The following is a 22449-nucleotide window of genomic DNA, read 5'->3' as shown; positions in this document are numbered from 1 at the left end:
GGTTTCAGCAAATGGAGCAAGCCCTGAAATTAGTCAGCACTACTACCACCAACGTAACAAGGAAGTGCTACGGTAGAATTTCCTGAGCTTGCTGTAAACTATCACTTTCACTGCTGTTACCACCAGGGCAGTGTTGAGACCTCAAATGCTTCAGTAACTGGATGTGATGAACCTCAGCAAAAAAACACTATCAAGCACTCATGCTACTCACTCCTCCAGCCCCTGGATTTTGGTACCTACACGGCAGTGTAAACTTCTGTGCCCTGTATCTCCATGTTTCTCATTACCACAGTGAGCTGCTTTATCATGCACTCAACCTCATTAATGAATAAAGGGACAGAGCTTCATTATCAGATTTTGTTAATTCTTTTGGTTTTCTCGTCTGTTCTTTTGGTTTTGGTGGTGGTTTTGTTGTTTTGATTTTTGGGGTGTTTGGGTTTTGTTGGGTTTTTTTTTTAAGAGAGAAATGTCTTATGTAAGAAGTTATAAGTGAGGATCTTTTAAATGGACAGAAGGATATTCTGAACAATGAAGGCTTGAGGAGGGGGTTTTTTTGTTTGCTTGTTCTTTACAGTAGTTTATATAGGAGCAATCTTAATTTCCATGGTGTTCATAGGAAACAATTTGCAAAGCCCCAAAGTCGCAATTCCAAGCAGTTCTGTCACTCAGTGCAGTAGTTTTACACTCTCTTTGTTTTTACTCTAGAATAAACTGCAACATTAAATCTTGATGGAAAAGCAACAGCCACACGCACCTACAGAGTTGATTTCACCACAAAAGAACAGACGCGGTGCCTGCAGCAAGCTGGACGGCGGAGCAGTTCCTAAAAAACCAGCTTGCAGGAAAACTGTAACCATAGCCTTCAGTTCAAGAATCTCGTCTAATTCTTGCTTACTTTACCAGGTTAATTAGATAACAGGTGGCCTGTGCTGTTTTGCTTGGATAATAACCTGAAATAAAGAATGTCATTGCAACTACATGCTTTGTCATTATTGTAAATCCTTTCCTTGCTCCACTTTAACAAAAAAGATTTTAGGGTATTTTTTTCTAGGTCTCCTCTCAAACTTATTTCAAACAACTGATGCTTTTGTTTTGTTGTTTTATTACTGTTGTGACCAAGCCTATGTTCAGTCTTCAGGAACTAGGAACAGGGCTGTGAAAGTATTTTCAGACAGGCTCCAGGAGACTTCAGCAGTCTTCAGCAGTGCTTTAAGTCTGCTGAAGGCATCATCAGAGGAAGAGGACAGTTTGAAACACAAACCACTATTTAGCCCATTAACCTACCAAAGAATAACACTTTTACACAGCTCTGGCTGCAACATGCAAAACTACCTCTAAGTGTTTTCATGGCTTGCAGGTACAATGACAAACAAGTCATTTATCTGCAGATTTTGTCAGCCAGAACAACAGTAAGTAAAAAACATACACAGCTGTGTCCACAAATAAGTTTGTTTTTGACAAAACTGCAGCAAATTAGAAACATGAATGTATTAACAACTTAACATACCTATTTATTTCTCATATAATATCCAAGTGCTTTATACTGCCTAGCATCAATCGCAGCATTCTTTGTTTGGTATTCTTACCGTTGGAGCAAAGAGAGCAGGCTGAGTGCTGCACAGAACAGAGATGCTGGCTCTCCTCAGAGACTATGGAACCATACAGAGATAAAGTAAAATAAATTAAAAGCGCCAGAAGAACAAGGTTCTCCAAAACAGTTCAGGAATCCATCTTTGCCAAGGAACTTAATGCTGAAAAATTTCATGAAAAAAATAACCAAACAAAATCCATTGCAGCAAGTGAGATGTCTCCATATCCTCAAGTGCCTGGTGTAGTGTAGACAAAGCAGTTGTGTGATATTGGAAGAAAGGATAAGCAGTCTTGGATTTCCATTTTTTTCAGTTTAATTTCAAACATAATTTGTTATCTTCTAATAACTCATTTGTAAAGTCATAAATAAGGGAAGTCCAACATCTAATCCCCCATTTGTAAAATTAAGTAAAAGCTATCTAAATGCACTAAACCAGAACACTGGTTTATGTATGTAGATCACCAGTATCTTGGAAGGCAAGACAAAAGCCACCAAATATTACAATCAAAATACATTTTGGTTCCAAGCCAGCATTCAGTTTCAGGTTTCATCTTATAAAGTAATTCTTAGAGTCTGCCAGCATTGCACTTCTGTTTGACCAATAAGCCAGAAAACCACTGAAGGTAAAAATAGCTTTAAAAAAACCAACCAAACAAAAAAATTCAGAACACCCACATTCTGAGCTTTTTACTGCACCATGCAACAGGGAGACACAAAATAACAATAAAAACCCCTCAAGTCTCACAGTGGCACACAGATAATTTCTAGAGTTTCGTATTCCTAAAATATTGCTCACATGCTTGGTAAAAATTGATAAGAGAAAGAAAATGGATTGAGTAACAAATACTGTGTTGGGCAAAAATGACCGCTAATGAAGAAAATCACCACACGATGGCTCCAGATACAGAGGCTTTTAAACAGAGTTGCATTTAATGTTCATACAAAACTATCACTACAAAGCAAGTCAGCTAGCTCTGCAGCAGCAGGGGTGAAGAAATACAGCAAACAGAGCTCACCCACTTCTAATCTAGGCAATACAGAGACTACTTGCTTTTCACTACTTTCTCTGGGTCACCTACCATGTAAGAATGCGGGTCTCTGCCCTCTCATCTGTGGTTTGGACAAACCTCTTTAGAGGGTGCCCAAGAGGATATTCAAGAGTACTGAACGGGATACAGCAAGGAAAATGATGGAAACGCACTTCTTAGAGTCACAGCAAGAAGTGGAATGAAGCAGCTCTCTCCCATTTACTCATTCAAAGCCCTCATCAGGGTAGAAAGGCTGCAAGCAAATTAAAAGTAACTTAAATACAAAGGGTTAGTTCTTAAAAGGCCATAATGAATTACCATGCATAAGTGCACTGCTACCATGCACTTAGCTTTAAGTATATCCTTTAAGATTGTAAAACAGATTAATCAGTGATAAATAGCAAGCTGTCTGTTGGGATCTCAGCTTTTAAAGCTCCGAGTTGCAAACAAAACGAACCCCTCTCTCCCAGGTTGTTTGTTCATAAATGATTCACTAGGAGGTTTCTCGTACCTTCTTTCAGGACTTCTGATACCAAACAGAAACACAGTTTTGAGACACACAGTTCTCTTACTCTCCACAGATGGCCTCTCCCACCTCTACTCCCACACCTATTGCAGAGGAAAGACATCACACAGGTGTCCAGAGCTCTCATGGCAGAAATGAAAGGCACGTTTCTTTCCAGCTGCTTATAGCACTGTAACATTTCACAAACATCTGTGGTTGTGCTCTGGTAAATCCATCATACCATGATAAAGCACTTTCTCCCTAAGCTCCTGCATGATGAAGCTTGCGCTGTTAACTACTAAGGCAGACTTGCATTTCTGCAGCACAGCCAACATATTACTTATATTGTTTCATTGCATTGGTCCTCCTTTCCCTTCGGAAGAACTTTCAGGAAAATTAATGGATACAGCGAGGGATGTATCCTGCCATGAGGTTTCGTTACACTGCGTCAGACTATAGGAACAAGCTATATGTTTTGTTAGAACAACTCACCAAGGGAGAACTGTGAAACTGGCAGGTAGAAGACTAGATGCTGAAGCAGCAAAAAACAAAATCCAGTTCCACCCATCTTAACTGAAGTACACTTTTGCTTTTTGGAATTAAGCTTACTCAGCTGGAAGAGGCATGCAGAGTGGTTTTGCTGGCATGCCAGTATCTTTACACCAGTGCTGGAGTATACCAGAGTACTACAGACAGAAAGAAATAGGTAGAGACTATGGCTAAGGGCAGCACTGCAGCTACTTTGTACTGTAGGAAGAAATTTAGAGTGGAGTGGCAAGAGGCAAGAGAATGCTCTTTCCCTGAACTATAAGCTGCATAATAATGCTATCTTGTTGAACAACAGCCTATAAAATATTCAGTGGGTACCTCTTTCACTGACCTGATAAAACGTATAGCTCAGGGCCAAGAGGTTCACTCTGGCATCTCAAAATTTTCCACTAGGAACCAGATGCAAATTAATACCAAACAGCAAGTGCTGTCACTACCGCATACAGAAAAACATTGGAAAGACTTCTAAAACAGCAACTCTCTCCTGAAAAAAAAAAAAAAAAAAAAAAATTGTTGTTTATTCTACACTTCGCATAAAACCAGTAATTACAACACCAGTGAAAAAGCCTCTGCTATACGACAAACTAGCATTTCACAACGTATCCCACAAACCTCCTCCTCTGCCACATCAACACTAAAGGACCTCAGTGAGGCTTTGTTTCAGGTAATCCACAAGCAACAAAGCCAAATTCAAGTTCACCGTAAGTCCTCAGCAGAGAGATTGCTAGTATCAAAAATGACCTGGGTGCTGGCTCAGTTTAGGAGGATTCTGTTATCCGAAGCCTGAAGCTGGGTTTTGCACCCAGCAAGACTTTGCACTTGGGCAAAGGCTATGAGAAAAGAGAAGCGGATTTGGCTCCTTGGTCTGCTACCACTGGCTGTCCAGTTTGGCCCAAGAGTCACAACATATTAGTGCCAATAAATGTCAACTGATTTTTCAGGGAATTTTAAAGCTGTTCTCCAACTCAATCTAACATGGTATACATACAGAGGTTCCTTTCAGTAAAAGGCAGCAGGCTTAAGTGGGTTTCTATTCATGGCTACTAGTCACATCTTCAGGAAACAGCATACACACAAAAAGGCATAGGTCTCTACACAAGGTACCTCTGAATCAACAAAGAATTCAGTTGAATAGGACAGGTGAAAGAAAGATTTAAGTTCCACAGAAGTCAAGTCTGAAGCCCATCTAAGGTGCTGAATTTAATCTCTCAGAAAAGGACAAAAATGACAAGGGCACAAAGGCAACTGTGCTTTAACTGAACTTTTTAATAGGGGTTGATACAATTAATATACTGTACGCCAGTTAACAATTATCACTGAAATCTTATTACCTTAGTGAATAAATTAATGGCCAGCTGAACAAAAAAAGCAAGAATTGAGTAAAGATATTGCAAATTCCTTGAGGAACCCTTCCACTGCTACAGTTACTGTTTTCACTGATACACACCCAAAAATGTATTATGACAACTCTTATTTCTCCAAATGCCTCCCCTGCAGCAGCGGCAATATTTCAACGACTAACTCATAGTCCATTATCAGGTGGGCAGCTCTTTGGTAAAGGTGTGGCAACGGATTCTTTGCTTTCTGTCAATGCTCGCGGCTGATGGACAAAAACACTGAACTTGACACCTTGGTTAGCCGCTGCCCTCACAAAACCACTATTTGCAGTCATGGTGATGGCTTTTAAAGTGTCTCCTGTCCCGAAAATGGTAAGAGAACGGCTGTTGATTTTTGAACTAGCCACTAGTGCTAAGGCACGGTCAGACGGCTGATCTGGCACCACATTAATTCTTTTAACAAGCAATGCGGCTCGCTCTTTCTCCCCAGGTCCTCCCAGCGTTTCCAAGATGGACTGAAAATCCCTGACAGCAGACTGACAGGCAAACAGCTCTTTCCCCTCCATGAACTCCTCCAGCTGAGGCAGGACTCTCTCCCTCCTTTCTTGAGCCGCCTGCTCTGTTAGCACTTTTTCTTTGAAGATGAAGTAGCAGCCACCATAGCTCAGAGCAGAGACGTAAGTTATTAAGGTAGTAATGTCCAAGTTAACTCTATTGCACACATTTACTTTGATCTGGGTAGGAAAAGCAATGCTGGCCACTAAATTCTCCCGGTCTACTCTGGTCACCTGCAGGACTTCAGGGCCTTCTTCATCTGATTCACCGGCACTCAGGTGCTGGTTTTCTGTAGATGGCTCCGCCAGTGAGTTCACAGCCACAATGTCTCCTCGCACAGATATTCCCATCTCCTTGAGTCTCTCTGCCATAGGACTGGACACGCTGTTGTAGAATGCAAAGATTATGTGGGGATTGCTGTACTCCACCGGCTGCTGACGGCTTGCTTGCAGGAAGTCCTCTGCCTGCTCAACAACGCTTTTGTCACCATACTGGCCTCTCCCCAGCCAGATGTTATGCAGGGCCTCGGCCTTCCGACCGATGGCCTTCACCCACGTGTGACCTCCGTTTGCAACAACATCTACCACCAGTGTCTGTTTGTCTCCAAACCTGTCCTCATAAGCAAAGACATGGAGGACGCTGACAACATCCTCCAGGTTCTCTGCTGACTGAATAATGGCTTGAAGATGGGTAAGGTTTGTACTCTGCAGATGCGATTCTTTAATGGCCACCTTCCCTGCCTCCACCTTGTGTAAGAAGTTTAGCTCAGCCTTCAGTTTACCGCATAGTTTTGCCCCACCTTCTATTCTCCTTTTCTGGGACTTGCAAAGGGCTTCTGCTCTCTTGATCAATTCTTCGGCAACAGCAATTCTTTCACAAAGCAGCGACTGCACAGACATGTTGGAAACATTATTCCTATCAAGTGAAAGCAAGCAAAAAGATTGTTATTGCATGTTCGAGACTAAAGACAGTCAAAAGAGGTCGTTGCAACAGTATACACTGGAGCTTTGCAGTGGACTTAGTGCAACAGCTACCAGTATTGTCAAGCGCAAGCATCAGGAACCTCAGCACAAGTCCCACCAAAGAGTTAAATTCCTTTCCTTCCCCTCTGGGGATCCAACCTACAGCCTCAGAAGATCTCAGTTCTCAGCAAGGGAGAACAGAAGCATTCAAGTCTCCACAGACACCTTGCAAGTTTGTGGTTTTTTCCCCCAACACGTGAGCCTTTCACTGAGCTAGTCACTTAGACAGATCTCAACTCTCAGAGATCACGTGCAAAAGTTGCCATCCAGAGCAAAATTAGAAATCCTGTTAATGCCATAAGCAAATCTTGCCTCTCCCTCTCACCACAGTTACCATTAAAATATAAAAGCTACCCACCATGCTTACAGACATACATAAAAACTGTGAAGTCTGGCTCCAAGCAAGTATTTTAACACAGCAGGGAGGAAGCCCATTGTATTTTACAATTATGGGTAGCACAGCTCTCTCCTCTCCAGCTTCCGACTTACACTGCACAACTCAGTGAATGAGGCCCTAACAACACCCTGGCAAAGTTTCAACATTACAGAGCATCATGAGAGACTACAATTCATAATTCTAGAGCCAGGAGGATCTGGAAATCTCTATGTTTTCTAGTTCTACTAGAGGTTTACTGTGTTGCATCCGGTAAGTCTATTCCTTCGCATCCATATTACTTTAGTATGTCTCCAAAAGGAAAGTATGATAGGAATTACTTAACTGAATGTGGGCTGGCTTTGAAAAATGTAGGATTCAATACCACAGCAACCAATACCATTTTTTTATGACACACAGTAAATAGCCACTATCAATAGTGAAATTAATCCATTTTGACTTCCAACTACAAGTATAAACACATGGTCCTGTAATTCTTACCTAAGCTGCATGTTGAAGCAAACTGGTATTAAAGGGCAAGACAAATGCAGCTTCAGCTGAAAATGAGCAACAGGATACAGCCTGGGTCCTACACCAGGCTCTGCCAGTGCACCTGTGGAGCCTGGCTTCATCAAGCAGTTGAAGTCACACTTGCATTATGCACAAGTTCAAATACAGTCAGCATTAATTGCTCCTGGCTCAGTCAATATTCAATATCACAAAAATCTTCCCCTTCTTCTCAACCAAAAGGCTTAATGTCTTCCAACACAACCTACTGACTCTCTTCAGGGTCAGAAGAGGCCAGTGAAATCAGCCCTTCCCCCAAAAGTCCTCACCATTGCCATAAGCTTATTCTTATATGTAAAGCAACGAGTAAAACCCCACAGTTACTACTTTGGCACCTCTCACCACAGCAGCTTCAACTTCTACAAACATAAAAAGGCTCCAAGAGGAAGCTTACTTCAAGTTTTTCAGTGAAAGTAAGCCCACAAACCCAACTACTTTTTCATCACAACTGCGAGCAACGGGCGGCCTCACTATCAACCATAAGGCCCCAGAAGAAGAACTACTCCTTAAAACGAGGTGGGGAAAAAAATAAAACCCTTCACACAAATGTTTGCTGTTACAAGGAGCCCCGGGAGGCCACTCGCTGAGGTGTACGCGCCTCACCACAGCGCGGCCTCAGCCCGCCACTGGAGGGGGCCCCCTCAGGGCCCGCCTCCCCTCAGCAGCCGCGCACAGTCGCCACTTTACCCCCCTTCTTTCCCCTCAGGGCTCGCACCTCCCCTCCGCAGGGAGCGGCGGAAACAGCCGCCTCTCCCGCCCCCGACCCGGCCCTGTCCGCCCGCCGCCACCTTCGCGCCGCTCCCCGATCACGTGAGAGCGGCGCCGGGGAGGTCGCGGCGCCATCTTGGGTGAGGGCAGGGTGCCCTCGGCGCTTGCCCCCAGCCTCTCTCGGCGGCGCCGGCGGACCCCGGGGAGCCCCGGTGGCCGGCCGCGGCCCCTTGCCTCGCCCTCACCCGACACACCTTCCCCCGCAGGGTGGGCGGCGGGACTCGGGTGGCTGCGGGACGCCGGCCCCTGCCTCCCTTGCCCTCCAGTCACTAATCGGGGCGCGACAAGCCCGGGCCCGCCTCGCCTCTCCCGGCGCTCCCGGGCCCCGCTCCCTCCCCGCCGTCGCCTTCCCCCGGCGCCCGCAGCCCATACTCACAACCCGGCGGCAACAGCCTTCGCCCCGGGCAGCGGCAGGAGGCGGCCCGGGCCGGCGTGGCGCGGCTCGGCCCGGCCCAGCACCTCCCCCGGGGCCGTCGGGCGGGGACAGCCGCCGCACCCGCCTCGCCGCGCCGCCGGCCCCAGCCTTCCCAGCGTGGCTGTCATCTCCGGCGTGCCTGCAGTCGGGGTCACGGCGGTCCTCGGATAAATACGTATTTTATCCCGAACAGCTTTTATTTAAGGAGCAAAGACATTACATTAGGTCAGACAGGCCAGAGACAAGTCAGCCTTGTGCTTTAACTTCAGCGGGGAAGAAGTTACCATGGCTCAATGCATGTTGGGTCCATGAAGTTCAGATAACAAAAACAGGCCTTATTAAACCATTTCGTGCTAAATGAGAGCAAGCATTCTCCTTGCTTGCCGTGAGTTGCTGCCTACCTCCAAGCAGTAGACATCTCTCCATGCTGCAGCAATGCTCCCTAACAGCATGGGAGAGATTTGCCTTCTCTCCACCTACTACCGGTCACTGGTTCCTACAGTGAGTAATTGTCTTTACTTGTCTAAATGACTTCACAAGATCTGCAAAGCAATAGTAAGCCAAAGCAAGTTGTAAGGGGCTTACTGCACCTATATCTTCTATCACATCAGAACCTACTTAAAGTAATAACCTCATGAAATGGTGATACTGTTCTCAGATCCTGATCCTACTAGTTAAATGAAGCCCAAGGAAATTCTGTTCTCATAGGTGTCACACTGTCCTGAGCTCCTCAGAGCAGATCATCTTCCAGGACATGCAAATCCAGAACATCACTTACTTTAAGTGACCAGTGTCTCTTCTTTCAGATGACTGCATTAGGAACAAGATAAATGAAGCAAAGTCATACTTCATGGTCAGCCTAAGTAATCAAGCTTGTAATTTGTCGTTTCTCACAAATGAAGTGTTTGTCCACTTTATTCCCCCTTCACACCACTTCATGCAGTAAGTTGTTTTACAAAATATAAACAAAGCTAATATCATATAACTAAAAAACCTGCACTTTTTGAAAATGACCACAACCACCATATCATTTGCTACTCCATTGCACTAGTAGCTATCACTCCTGAAGTGATTTTATTATTTGAGAAACACATTTCAAAATTTCTATTTCCTTAAATTCCAGGGATTTAGAATGGAAAAAGATGTAAATTAGTTCCCTGCAGTTTAAAGGTTCCCTTTAAATACTAGATAAAATTTAGTTACTATTCTAGATGTGCAGTCATCTGAGTATGGCAATGATTTTCTTCAGTGTAGGATTAAGCAGTTTAAAAAAACCCCGACACTTCAAATCACACCATCTTCCCCATTAAAACAGCGTAATAGCAAGGTCTATCTGCCTACCACTAAGAAAATTATCTAATACTCTAAATAAAGCCTGAGTTCAAAATATTATGCGGATTCTTTCCAAATTACACCAAGTCCCATGAACTCTGATTCTCCGTCGGGCCTAAGTGCATCACGGAGCTTTAGGACTCCGTTCTTAACGGTGTAAAAACAGTCTCTCTCAACTACCAACTTGGTGGCTCATCAAAATGAATAACTGACAATAAACCATTAGACTATGGTATAGACCTACGCTTCTCGTTTCACACAAAGCACAGAGCAATTAAATATTACCACAGAAATGATGACAGGGGCTATGAGATCATCCCTCAGAGAGATAGCCTTAGGAAAGCACTCTCAAAGGAAAGTTACAACTGATCATCATTTTGAAGCTTTTTGTTGTAAAAGGAGACTATGTACTAATGTATGGTGCTATGATAGCCTAGTGACAGCATTCCCATCTTTCTCAAGGCACACTTCTATTTGTTCTCAAAAGAAAAAGGTGCCACCATTTAATAATAATGAAATCACACATTATTTTACCAATTCAAACAGTTTACATTCCTAAAAGCACTGACTGAGGCAACCTGGTACAAGAGGACATTCAGAATATCTGACAAATGTACCAATTTCGTGTTGCCACCCATTTACAATGTTGGTCCATAACAACATGAAGTGAAACCAACACCACTTCTGAAGTATACACTTCAGTAAAAATACTCTGTGTGGTAACGGTTGTCTGTCCTCCTAACTGGGTGGGGGGAAGTAGGCAAAAACCCCCTCAACATTTATACCAATTATCAGATATCTGAAGGACAGCACTTTCCTTACTCAGAGCACAATAGTTTCCGTACAATCCACAGAACAGTTACTACATTTAAATTATTAAACCACAGGAAAAGATGGAAGATACTGTTTTTTCACATCCCTTCACCACCTGTAAAATTAGTAAAATTCTACAGATGGAAGTTGTTCAATTATTTAAAAAAAAAACCAAAAAACAAACAAACAAAAAAAAAAACCCCAAAAACCCAAACCACACCTCTCAAGCCTTAAAACACTTTTTTTTTTTTTTTTTTTGTTTGTCCCATTGCTACTATCTTGGGAGCGAGATAGCATGATTTGTTTGAAACTTGCTTTGGTTTCAACTACGCTTAATAGGGTGTTCTTTGCTAATCAACTGTTTCTAGTAGAGGAGGCAACTAAGCTACTGCAGTTCATGCTAACCATTTTCTGAAATACCTACCTGCATTTTTTTTTATATAGAAAACTCCTTTAAATATTTATATAGGATTAAAAAACTGAATGAATGCATATAAATAGTCTAAATTGATGATGTGGCACTATAAAGTCTCCAGTTTCAGTTCCTAGTTGTTCGTTTTCTCTAGAGGAAGAATCAGAGCATGGATTGGTTTTCAGAGTAAAATACTCAAAAAGCGATCTGGACTAAGTCTTAATGAACCATTTGGACACAGCTTTTATTTCTGACATTAGGAAGTAAAACTTCATTTATGGCATGCTTCAGAAATTCTTATTTACCTAATGATAACATAAAACATCAGAAGACAGACATTGGAAAGAACAGATCAATTAGCTTATACACTACTTTCTGCAGACTAACTCATACTTTGTATTTTCTTCATTAGTTATGGCTGGCTAACATGTAACCTGTCAGGCTGCTCCCACACGTGCTTAGCCTTTTGTACCAGCACAGTGATCCAGCTATCGCTCCCAGTTCATTATCAACATTTTAACAATCAGACTGCTTTAAAAAAAAAAAAAAATCTGCAAACAGTAACTTAAATGGCTGCAGACCAGATTATTTCTGCTGGAAAAAAGTACATCTATTTATCCTATTTCTTTTGTGGTAAATTTTGTGTTTCTATATAACCTGAACAACTCTACACATGTAACAAATGTATCGATGCATACACCCACACACAGTAATATTCAAGCACCTAGTTCTGCACCTGTAGAAGTTGTGATGCATAAATTAAGTGCTCTTTTCATTACTGCACTTTTAGAGTTAGAAATAGAAAGTTGGAAAATACTTTAGCACAATTCAAGGGATAAAGTAATTACATTACATATTCTCATTTTGCTTTGTAAATCCAGTTGATTTTTATTGATGGTGATAAAGGCATTTAGTTTTCAGTAAGTTATTACTTCCATTATTTCTAGCAATATTTCAGGGTTGAAAAAGTGCAATTTCTAGGGCCACAAAAATAACCCAAGGAAGAGAAAACAAATTCTTGAGACACAAAGACCAAGAGGGTCAAAAGCAGAGATGCTCAGGTAGATCACAGTTCGTACCTGAAATGGAAGACTGTTCTGCCTCTTTGTGAAAGTACATGATCACTTACACCAGATAAAACCATTTTTGGAAGTTACTTAACATGTAAACAAAATTCCAAAGTGAAAAAATTATCCTGTCCACTCAAAATTTAAATTCTTTAAAAGAAAGTCTAACGTGAGTTCATCATGGCTGATACGTATGTGGAAAATTCTCTTTCCTCAACAATAAAGATACTGAAATCTCAGCTTTATGCAGATAAACAAGCTATGATTAAAAAGACACACAGACACCTTCCCCCAAAACAGTGGCCTTGAAATTTTATTCTTTAGCCTTTTTCAAGCTGTCATTATAACTTTACATTTTGTACAGTATTTTGTGTACAAAGATTCCATGTATCAAGGGAAAGAATTACCTGTAATAAGATTCCATGTATTACAATATTAGGACTGTCGCATTTGCACCCATGATAGTTAAAAAATCTCTCAGACAAACCATGTAGAAATAAGTATGCAAAAACTGCAAACAAAAACATTTAAGTAGCCAAAATTAAAAAGACCTTTGTGTGAATCACACAGTCTTGCTCCGTTTCTACTAGGCTATTGCAGCCAAGTAGTCCTTAACCTCAGTTGGAGTAAGCCTCCTAAAACCAGCTTCATTACAGATGCCAACTTCGATGTTGTCTTCTGTCATTTGCCCTTCAAAGCTCTCCTATTAAAGAAAATACAGTTCAGTGAATCATATCAATGATGTCATAACAGTAAGAAACTTATTTCTTAATATTTTCCTAACCTTTAGTGTTAAGATAGCTGTATGAATGGCATCTTCAAGCTCCAAATCTTCATTGTATCTGTAAACAGAAGTTCACATATTTCAGCATGGGACAAAGATCTTTCCAAATCCTAATAATCTAAATTTGAGTCTCTAAAAACCCAAACACTACTAAAGTCTTCCTATTTCTCATACAAATATTATTTGTAAGCACTGTGATATTAATAGTCAGAGTTATTGTTTATAAAAAAATGTATTTCAGTACTTTTCCTACTGACGCCGTATAGAACAATATTTCTGCAAATACGTTGAATATAATATTTATTGCACTGAAATAATTCTCCATAAACACAAAAGTTGGAGTTTAAATAAAGCAAGTTTCCTGTGCATCTGTAAATAAGTAAACTGGAAACATCCTATCTTAAGTATTTTAAAACTTTGTTCTGATAATCTAAAAGTGTGCATTTTTTATCTGGCTGTTTTACATGGAACCTGAACAAAACAGATAGTATCCTTTCAGACAAGCGTCAAATACATTACCTTTTCTCAAGGAATGTTTTCCCATTGACGTAATTTTTTCCCATTGCTGTTGCTTTCCATGCAAAGTAAGCTCCCTGTAAAAGCAACAATCTATTGAATTGTTTTGTGTAACTTAGTCAAACATTACGTATTGAATTACTTGGTAAAAGGTACAGAAGCAATTACGAAAATACTGAATGTTCTGAGAATATAGGAGACTATTTTGGATCACATTCAGACTAATTTGATATGGAAACATATGCTGTGAAAACATACAAAACATTTGTATAGGGCCCCACCTATTTTCATCCTCCCACTACTTGGAAAGATTAATTTAGTAAGTCATTAGCACAGTTTTGGTTTGGGATTCCTTAAACAGAAATAGCATGTTGCCCTTGAGAATGAATACAGTCAGATCTTTCCTGAGGTTCACTCCATATGTTCTTCTTTTTTAAGATTAAGTAATGTAAACAACTTGTTGCAAACCAGCCATCTGATTTATCTTATAGCTACTAATAGGATATTTAGCCATCACTTCTATTCTGTCCTCTGGCATGAAGACTATCAGCAGTTCTATGCCTCAATCAAGCTGCCTTACACAAGGCATCTGCATTTTGCTTTTTACATTTGAGCATCAGGTAGTAATTCAAATTTCTGAAGCTTATCAATGATCACTACAGTGACCACATTTTTTGTTTGATGTGAAGCGTTACAATTCACACATGCATCAAAGGGTAGTTTTTCAGAAGCGCAGTGCAAACACAGCAAATAAACTCACTGAAATTAACCACTGTTGTTAAATACTAAAGCATACGCACACATATGCATTTCACAATGCAACAGATTTTGGCCTAACTTCCATCTGGTTTAGGGAACAACTATTTCAGCAGCATAAGCAGTCAAAATGTTTTTTTTCCTGGCACCTGCTGCAGAATGCCACTCTTGCTGTCACTATCAACTAGGTGGGAAGGCATGAACAGGGATGGTGATCTCCCTCAAAAACAGCTGCCATCCCTCAAGCAGTACAGGAACGTGTAGGCACAGAATAATCCAGGCTTGCTCCAAGCACCTACTGAAATGGCTCATTCTGACTTCTGAAGTTATGTTAAGGGATCTTTTGTTCTAGCTCTGCATTCTTCTTCTCATCACAGAAAGTATTTCATGAACACATATAAAGTTTTAGATGTTTTATAAAAGCAGTAGAATTCACAAACGTCAGATACTTACAGATGGATCCGACTGAAATAAATACGGCCGCCCTTCATTCCAGCCACATATTAGCAGTGATACACCAAACGGACGAACACCACTACAGGCAAAAAAAACCCCAAACTAAAAAATCACAGTTGATACGTGAAATTTATTCAGTTCATAAAAACCAAATTATTTGTATTATATTAAAACCAAAACTGAATTATTTTGGATGTGTTGACCTTCCCCCAAATGCTTCCCACCAGCCCAGAGCTGTGACCAGGAATGACTAGTCAACGAACAGTACAAAAACAAAAGTATGCTGCCTTGTCTGACATGTTTGTTTGTAAGACACGAAGATCCTATCTCACCTGCTGCCAGTTAGTGCTCATGCCACTGACCCACTTTCTGTGGGCATTCTGCATTGAAAAACTGCCTTTTTGACACAAAAAATTCAATCACCAACAAGGTAGTTATTCCTCACATTTAAACAACATGATCTTTCTAAGCAACTTCAAAATTCAGGAAACCACATACCCAGATTGCGTGTATTCCTGCATCACAGAAGCAATTCTCTGTACTAGCTGAGCTGTTGGAATGGGCTCATGATAAACCAAGTAATATTGCTGCGCCAGCTTCCGAGCTCTGTGCACAAGTACTCTAAAAACAAAGACAAAATTAGCATGTCAAAGATATTCCAACTAGTTGTTATAACTAGAACTGAAAACTCATAATAAAGACTATGCTAAGGAATTATACATCTGGCATAACACTAATGTAAGAAAACATAGACTGTGCCGGGTTATCTTTCTCAGCTGAGTAATCTCTGAAATACTTAAACTGAAACTAAGGTTGAATTACACTGCTGTTCATTCCCTACTCACTCTTTAGATAGAAGGTTATTTGACAAAGTATTGAAGATATTAAGAAAAACTTAAAGTGAATTTCATATACAGTGTAATACAATATTATATTATGCCGTACACTTAGAAAGAAACAGCTAATTGCTATCTGTTTCTGTTTCTTACATTTCTTGTATGAAAATGCGTCTAAATGGCGACCAAACAAAATTTTTAATACCTGTAATCTGGACCCATACCGCTGTACACTAAACCTATATGTTTGGTAATTGGTTCTACTTTGTGGACACTCCTTTCATCATAAAGAATGGATTTCTGCTTCTTCTCAGTTGCCAACACGACTCCATTTGCAGCTGGAAAGGAATAAGTTGTTGTTTTTTTTTTTTTTTTAATTAAACTAAAATTATGGAAAGCAGTCAAAACACAGAACAAGTATATCGGACTGTAAAGAATTTTGCTCCTCGCTTTTTTAAAAACTCTTCAAGTTTACAATCACGTTAAACAGAGATACTTTGATGAATCCACCCAACACATCATTCCTCATTTTAAATAATCATACAGCTCCCATAATCCCATTCTAAAGATTCTGAAGCACATATTAATAATTGAGCAGTTGAAGTAACTTTTTGTGTAATTTCTATATGGACACACAGCTGGAGTTACTTACTTAAGAGACAGGAACACTAAAAACCAAAAGATGCCTACTTCTACCAGCTAAGTGTCTCCAAAATCACCCAAGCAATCTTCTCCTAGCACGGAGCTCTATGCTCCCTTCCTTCTTCACAAAAAATTATCGAGTTGCAGAAAAAAAAAAAAAAGGAAATATTAAACCCACTAAAACATATGAAAATCCACTGAAAGAAAAACAAGATATGTAATAGAAGGCAAGATGAAGAAAGACCCAGTACGTAGTCCAAACTATTTCAGTTCTCTCAAACGATACTCAGAATCCTGAATCCTTCACTAAAGTAGTTATTTTCTGAACATACCTTTAATCCCAACTGATGGAGCTCCTGCAGCCACTGCAGCCAAAGCATATTCAATCTGAACAAGCTTTCCAGAAGGACTAGAAAGGAAAATTTAAAAGTAAGCCTAACATAATTCTGATATGCTCAAATCTGTCCTACAACAATCTGATGCTAACTTGCTTTTTTAAGCCTCTTTACACCTAGCATCAGCATATTCTAATCAGAATTTTAGAAAAAGCAAAAAAACACAAGTCTGAAGATTCGTAACAGCTTCTAAAAGAACTGGACTGGTTCAGCACAGAACTCACTGCTGCACAGTGCTACTGGGATACTCACACAGCACCTGCCTACAACCCTGACGAAAGCTAATGTGTCTCGGATAGGGAGCAGTGACAGGGATGCAGATTGAAGGAGTACAAGTCTGTTCTCCAACTTTACACCATTTTAAACAAGTTTTCCACTCAGTTGGAAAAATCTTCAGAGCGCGTCATGACTTTCTACTGAAATGGCATTACACATGTGGTTTGCAAAAGTTTTCAAGACACCGATGTTCACTGCTGAAAGGTACGAGCAAAACACTGCTACTCTTTTTGACTGATAAGCACACATCAGGTCAATGGCACAAGATAGAAACAGCTCCCATTCCATCCCCAGATATTCCTGCATTTCGTTTTAATGATCCATGTTGTTCTGGTAATGGACGCAGAAGCATCAGAACAGAGCAGCAGGTGTCAGGCTGACAAAGTAACTCATCCAGAATGAGGGGGATCGAGGAGTCCATTCTCAATCCCCAGAGAAAAGGACAGCACAGAGCCAGTCACTCATTGGACAAGTGATTTTGCAAGTGGGATCTATTCTCTGGGCTGTATTTCAGACACTGCTGTTTTAATAGATGCAGAAGTAAAATAGAAAGTTATGTAACTCAGTGCTTAGAGGAGTTAGAAAAAACAAAGCAAGCAATAATCAATTAGTGTAGTTATTTATACACTGAGTAAACAGTGTTTAAAGGTGACAAATTAATAATTCTAGTTTCTCCACTACAAAATACTAACAAACCAGAACAGTAATTTCCTATGCCAGCAATTAAAATATACAGAACATTAGCAAAACATTTTAAAAGTAAGCACAAACTAAAATAAATAATTCTCAGTACAAGGAACAGGTGAATGAGGGAAAGTGTAAGTAGGTGTATTCTCTTCCATGTGAGTATAAAATCAAATGGCTTCAAGCTTCAGAGCATGTAGTGCTTCTGTACAGTACAAAAAAATTTGTAACTCCCTTAGGAAACCATTTCCAAGAGCTAACAAAGAATTCAACCTTGAGTAAAGCAGGCATGTTTGGCTGCATCCATCCATTAAGAAGATTCTTTTCCTAGTTTTACACTGTGAACTGCTTCATTTGCTTAACTGCAACAAGCCTTTAGTAACTCAGTTTGCAATTACACAGCATTACTCTCCTCTGAGATTAAGGGGGCACTTTACCAAAAGCAGCACAAAGATTCTTGCCTTCAGTTTTTCTTTTTATATTTAAAATATAATTCTGGATAGCTTAATAGTTTCATCAAAAAAAGAATGGAAAGTAATTTCTTTTTCTCTGAATTAATCTGAAGTGTATGTATTAAAGCAACACTTTAATAGATACCACTCCAACAGCATATTCATTTTGTGCATGCAATCACCTAGGCTGCGCACAAAGTGCAAGGAGAGCACTGCCTGCAAAGTGCAGCAAGAAGGGAAATAAACTATTTAAAACTCATCTGAAGGCTTCTTTCATTCCCACGTCTGCAAAGTTTGTTCTGAAGCAAGCTCTCAAGATAGCAGAGCTCAGCTATCATCACAGATTTCCAATTAGCTCAGAATTACAGAATTACTACCCAGCTTAAAGTGTGTGCATGTGTGTGGGGACCCTAAGTTTACTAAACCGTTTCATCAAGCACTCGCTATAAGGCACTACCAGTGACGAGATAGACCTTAGGTTGGCCCCACAGTGACTCTGACTTACAGCAACGAGAGAAGATATAAGCAGCGACTACACTTGGGCCCGAGGACCGCGACAGAGATCAGGTGGGACCCGGGACACTTCAGCCCCCACCTCTATCCCGGGCTGCGCCTGCAGCCGTTCAGCTCACGAAAACTCCCAGCAGCTGTGTGCCCCCCGCAGGCGAAGGTGAAGCCGCCTGATCCCCGTCGCTTTCCCCACGCCCGCCCCTTCTGCCCGGGTCCAGCCACCGCCGCCTCCCAGCGCCCGCAGGCCCGGCTCCGCGGACCCGCCGGGGACGCGATGACTCTGCAAACTCCCCACGCCATCCTGCCCCGGCGCCGGAAGACCACTCCGCGTAGGCTGTGCACCGTCCTCCCTCTCACCCGCCGGCCTGCCCGCCGAGAGCCCAGGCCTGCAGCCCTCTCCCCCCGAGTACCTGAACGTAGTGAGGGAGAAGCTGTAGCCACGCTCCGCCATTTTGGAACAAACCCCTCCGCTCCCCTCACCACCTCCCTCTGCGCAGGCTCAGTCGCTCCTCCCGCTTCCTGCACGAGGATACAGCTAGCGCGCTGATTGGCGAGGAAATGGAGAAGAGCGGAGCATGCCGGGAAGCAGCGGCGGGCCTGCGAGGGACGCGATTGGCGAAGAGGCATGCTGGGAGTTGAAGTCACCGAGCTCCCCCCGTCGCCCCACCCTCCTGGTAGCCAGAGGAATGCTGGGACGTAAAGTCCTGGTCTCCGTCCCTGTTATGCCGTGAAGTGCTCAGGGCACTCGGTTTCCCAGAAGGCTCAGCGGCAGGTGCGCATGCCCAGTGCGCCCACGGGCGAGCGACCGCCCTCCCCTCCTCTGAGGCCTTGGCGGAGCTGTGTGGGGGTATGGCGGCTCTGCTGGTGGTCTTGTCTCCGCTGCCGCGGCTTCGCGGTCTCCTTCAGCGCTGCTGGGGGCGGCTGGAGCGCGGCCTCTTGCCGGGTTTCTCCGGGGGCCAGAGCCCGCCCTGGGGTAGGTACTGGCCTGCTTCCCTCCCGGCTGAAGGAGAAGGCGGCATCGGGGCTGCGGGACGCATTTTTACCGTTGAACGGCGGAGGGAGGGGGCTGGAGCAGGAGAGCGCGCAGCCCTGGGGACAATGAAGGAACGCGGCTGGGGGCGCTGCTGGCCGCTCCTGTCTCCTCGCTTTGGGGGGTGTCAGTAGCATCCGTGTCGTATTTCCTCGGCTGCACGCGAAAATGGGGCTTGGCTGTAATGAATTACTTTTTTTGTCGTTCAGGACCCGCGCTAGCTGTCCAAGCTCCAGCTTTTCTTCCAGAGCCAGTAAGCGACACTAGAGAAAGTAATGAGGCACCCAGCCTCTTAGATAGCATCTTGTGGATGGCAGCACCAAAGAAAAGGCGCACCATTGAAGTGAACCGCTGCAGGCGAAGAAATCCCAATAAGCTTATAAAAGTAAAGGTAATCACCAAATTTCCCCAGGGTTGCCACCTTATTCGCTGCAAGTAATTTTGTTAATGGCAAATAAGCATGCTGGATTAAGATTTATGCCAATCATTTTTCATCTCACTTATTTTAGAGGGTCATTATAGTGGTCAATACTGAGTGAAACAGCTTTCTGGAATTTGTTTATAAATAAGCTTAAAAGATATTGTAATGTTCAAAATACTTTGTAACAGGTACATTCATCATGTGTGACTGTAGTCTGTGGTTAAATAAAAAGTGACAGTTTAGGTGCAAGCCAACAAAATGTGAATTTTAGCTAAAGAGCTAGTATAGCTGAAAAAGGTGTATACTTTCTGTACACCTAATTGAGTTGATATGTGTTTAGTCTTCCAAACATCAATAGGCATAATGATTTAGATATTGACTTTGTAGGCTATTTTTATTAGTAAGCATTTGATGTAGCAATACATTGCAGAATACATAGAAGAATAAATTTTGAAAAGGTAATTGAATTTCTCTGGTATTTCATTTAACCTTTTTAGTAGTTTGTGATTGTTCTCTGTTTCTTTTGTTGTTCAAATTACAAAATTTACTATTTTCCACTGTTTTTTAGAGGAACATAGATGTTTGCCCTGAGTGTGGAAACTTGAAACAGAAGCATGTCCTTTGTGGCTATTGTTATGCGAAGGTCAAAGCAGAAACTCGACTGATACGGATGGAAATACATAAAAAGGAGGGAGGACCATTTAATGCTCCTACTGTAGAGACTGTCGTCCTTTATGATGGAGAAAAGCCCACAGAAAAAGATGAAGGCAAGCGGATCATTGAAAGAGCCAGGAAGCGTCCGTCTTGGTTTGTTCAAAATTAATGCTATAGAACTAATGCTAACAAAAACAGCTGCTACAGCAAGAAAGATCATGTTTTTCAAGAATGTTTTCCTGATTTTGTTCACTCAATATTGATATGGAAAACCTATGAACTTTTGGGAATCCTGCTTGAATCATGTGTCATGCCATATGGTGTTGCAGTCAGGTGTTGTTTCTATAGCATACAGTGGGAAATGCTTGTCAGTGATACATCACAGCAGACAACAATTAAAGAGAAATCAGGATCTACCTTGGGTTTGGACATCTGTGTACAGTACACTGAATAATTTGTATGTTAATGTTCTATGCTGGTTTTGTAAATAACATTTTTTTTTAACAAAGGGAAGACATTCACAGATGTAAAATAAAGTATGTTAAGTTTCCTAGGGAAATCTGCTTTCTGTTTTTGGCTGCTGCTGTTTTGGAGAAAAAAAAACCTCAACCAACCAAACAAAAAACCCTCACTTTGAAAACCAATGTTGATTAGATACAAAGGATATTTACAAGGAAAGACATACAGTTATCTGGTTATTTCCATGGCTCTTAACAGAATCTGCCTGGATCTCTCCACAGTGCTGCTGTTTGAGATACTCAGTGATATTCCTGTTTTTGAACTAACTAGTGGTTGCCATGAAGTATTTGCACTTTTTCTGTACCGGGCTGAAGGTTAAGTGTTTCTTGCTGTTGTCAGTATACAAAATAATTTTCTGTCTTAAAGGAATATGGAAAGACTTTTTTTTTTTTTCCCCAAAGTGCACCGTGATTTCCTGAGTGAAATAACGAATTTAAATGTAATGACTGGAAATCTATCAATTTGATAAGGATCAAAAGCTGATTCTTTGCAGCCAGTAAGTAGTCTGGATGGTCAGTGTCTGCTTGGAAAACCACGAAGAACAGCATACAATGTCTTGGGTCTTCTGCAGAGAGGGGGCAACTCTGCCCTCTGCTGTGCATTGGTGCTCCTCAGTGGTGCAGTTACAGCACCTAATTGGATTTTCACTTTGGTTTTAGCCACACCATAGCACTGTTGCATTTAAGATTAAGACTGTTTTAAATTTTCAGTTGGGATTTCAATATACAAATGGTACTGTTTGATATGATGGCTCAGCCAGTCTAATAGCTATTTGCTGCCAAAAAATGCAAGCCTGCCCCTAACCCTGGCTAGATTGCCCCTGTGCTTCCTTGGCACTTGAGTGTATCTGCTCCTGTACTGTCCTGGTTCAGGGAGCTATGCTGACAGAGAACTGTTCCCTGGCTTTCTACAGCTTGGTTTTTAGCGGGTACCTCCCTGTAGCTTGGCTCGTGTCAGGGTCAGAAAAGTGGCAACGTGGACAGTAGGAATGTGAAAGTGGAGGACACAGGACCACGCTTTCCAGAACAGCCTTCGTTTGTACATGGCTGAGCCAATTACGCCTGCTTAAGGAGTAGGCTCGTGTGTGCGGTAACGCTTCACTTCTGCTTTCCTCACTCTGGATCCCATGTTCTGAAACATAACTGGTAGGAACAGATGTTAGTGGAGATGTTACATTTCCTCCA

General features: G+C 41.8%; 3 protein-coding genes across 4 annotated transcripts; 1 reads left to right on the top strand and 2 right to left on the bottom strand.

Moving 5' to 3' along the window:
* Nucleotides 1-4842: 4842 nt before the first annotated feature.
* On the bottom strand, nucleotides 4843-8715 carry C2H7orf25 (chromosome 2 C7orf25 homolog). Of its 2 annotated transcripts, none has more exons than XM_050891584.1 (2): nucleotides 8672-8715; nucleotides 4843-6480 (listed from the first exon to the last, which is right to left on the bottom strand). In XM_050891584.1, the coding sequence occupies exon 2, from the start codon at nucleotides 6462-6464 to the stop codon at nucleotides 5196-5198; it is 1269 nt and encodes a 422-aa protein (XP_050747541.1). In that variant the 5' UTR covers nucleotides 6465-6480; nucleotides 8672-8715; the 3' UTR covers nucleotides 4843-5195. The 2 variants fall into 2 exon arrangements, with proteins under 2 accessions (XP_050747541.1, XP_050747540.1); XM_050891583.1 differs by lacking the exon at nucleotides 8672-8715 and adding an exon at nucleotides 7462-8162.
* Nucleotides 8716-11504: 2789 nt separating this feature from the next.
* Nucleotides 11505-19108, bottom strand: PSMA2 (proteasome 20S subunit alpha 2). The gene is made up of 8 exons (XM_050892639.1): nucleotides 19052-19108; nucleotides 16657-16733; nucleotides 15888-16020; nucleotides 15345-15467; nucleotides 14844-14925; nucleotides 13638-13711; nucleotides 13119-13176; nucleotides 11505-13037 (listed from the first exon to the last, which is right to left on the bottom strand). The coding sequence occupies exons 1-8, from the start codon at nucleotides 19090-19092 to the stop codon at nucleotides 12921-12923; spliced, it is 705 nt and encodes a 234-aa protein (XP_050748596.1). The 5' UTR covers nucleotides 19093-19108; the 3' UTR covers nucleotides 11505-12920.
* Nucleotides 19109-19490: 382 nt separating this feature from the next.
* MRPL32 (mitochondrial ribosomal protein L32) lies at nucleotides 19491-21566 on the top strand. The gene is made up of 3 exons (XM_050892198.1): nucleotides 19491-19614; nucleotides 19881-20062; nucleotides 20661-21566. Exons 1-3 carry the CDS (start codon nucleotides 19491-19493, stop codon nucleotides 20913-20915), a joined length of 561 nt encoding a protein of 186 aa, XP_050748155.1. The 3' UTR covers nucleotides 20916-21566.
* Nucleotides 21567-22449: the final 883 nt, after the last annotated feature.

The sequence above is a fragment of the Gymnogyps californianus genome, chromosome 2 (genome assembly GCF_018139145.2).
Source record: "Gymnogyps californianus isolate 813 chromosome 2, ASM1813914v2, whole genome shotgun sequence".
Taxonomy (NCBI): Eukaryota; Metazoa; Chordata; class Aves; order Accipitriformes; family Cathartidae; genus Gymnogyps; species Gymnogyps californianus.
The sequence above is the reverse complement of the archived record's forward strand: the minus strand, read 5'-3'. Positions and strand labels throughout refer to the sequence as shown.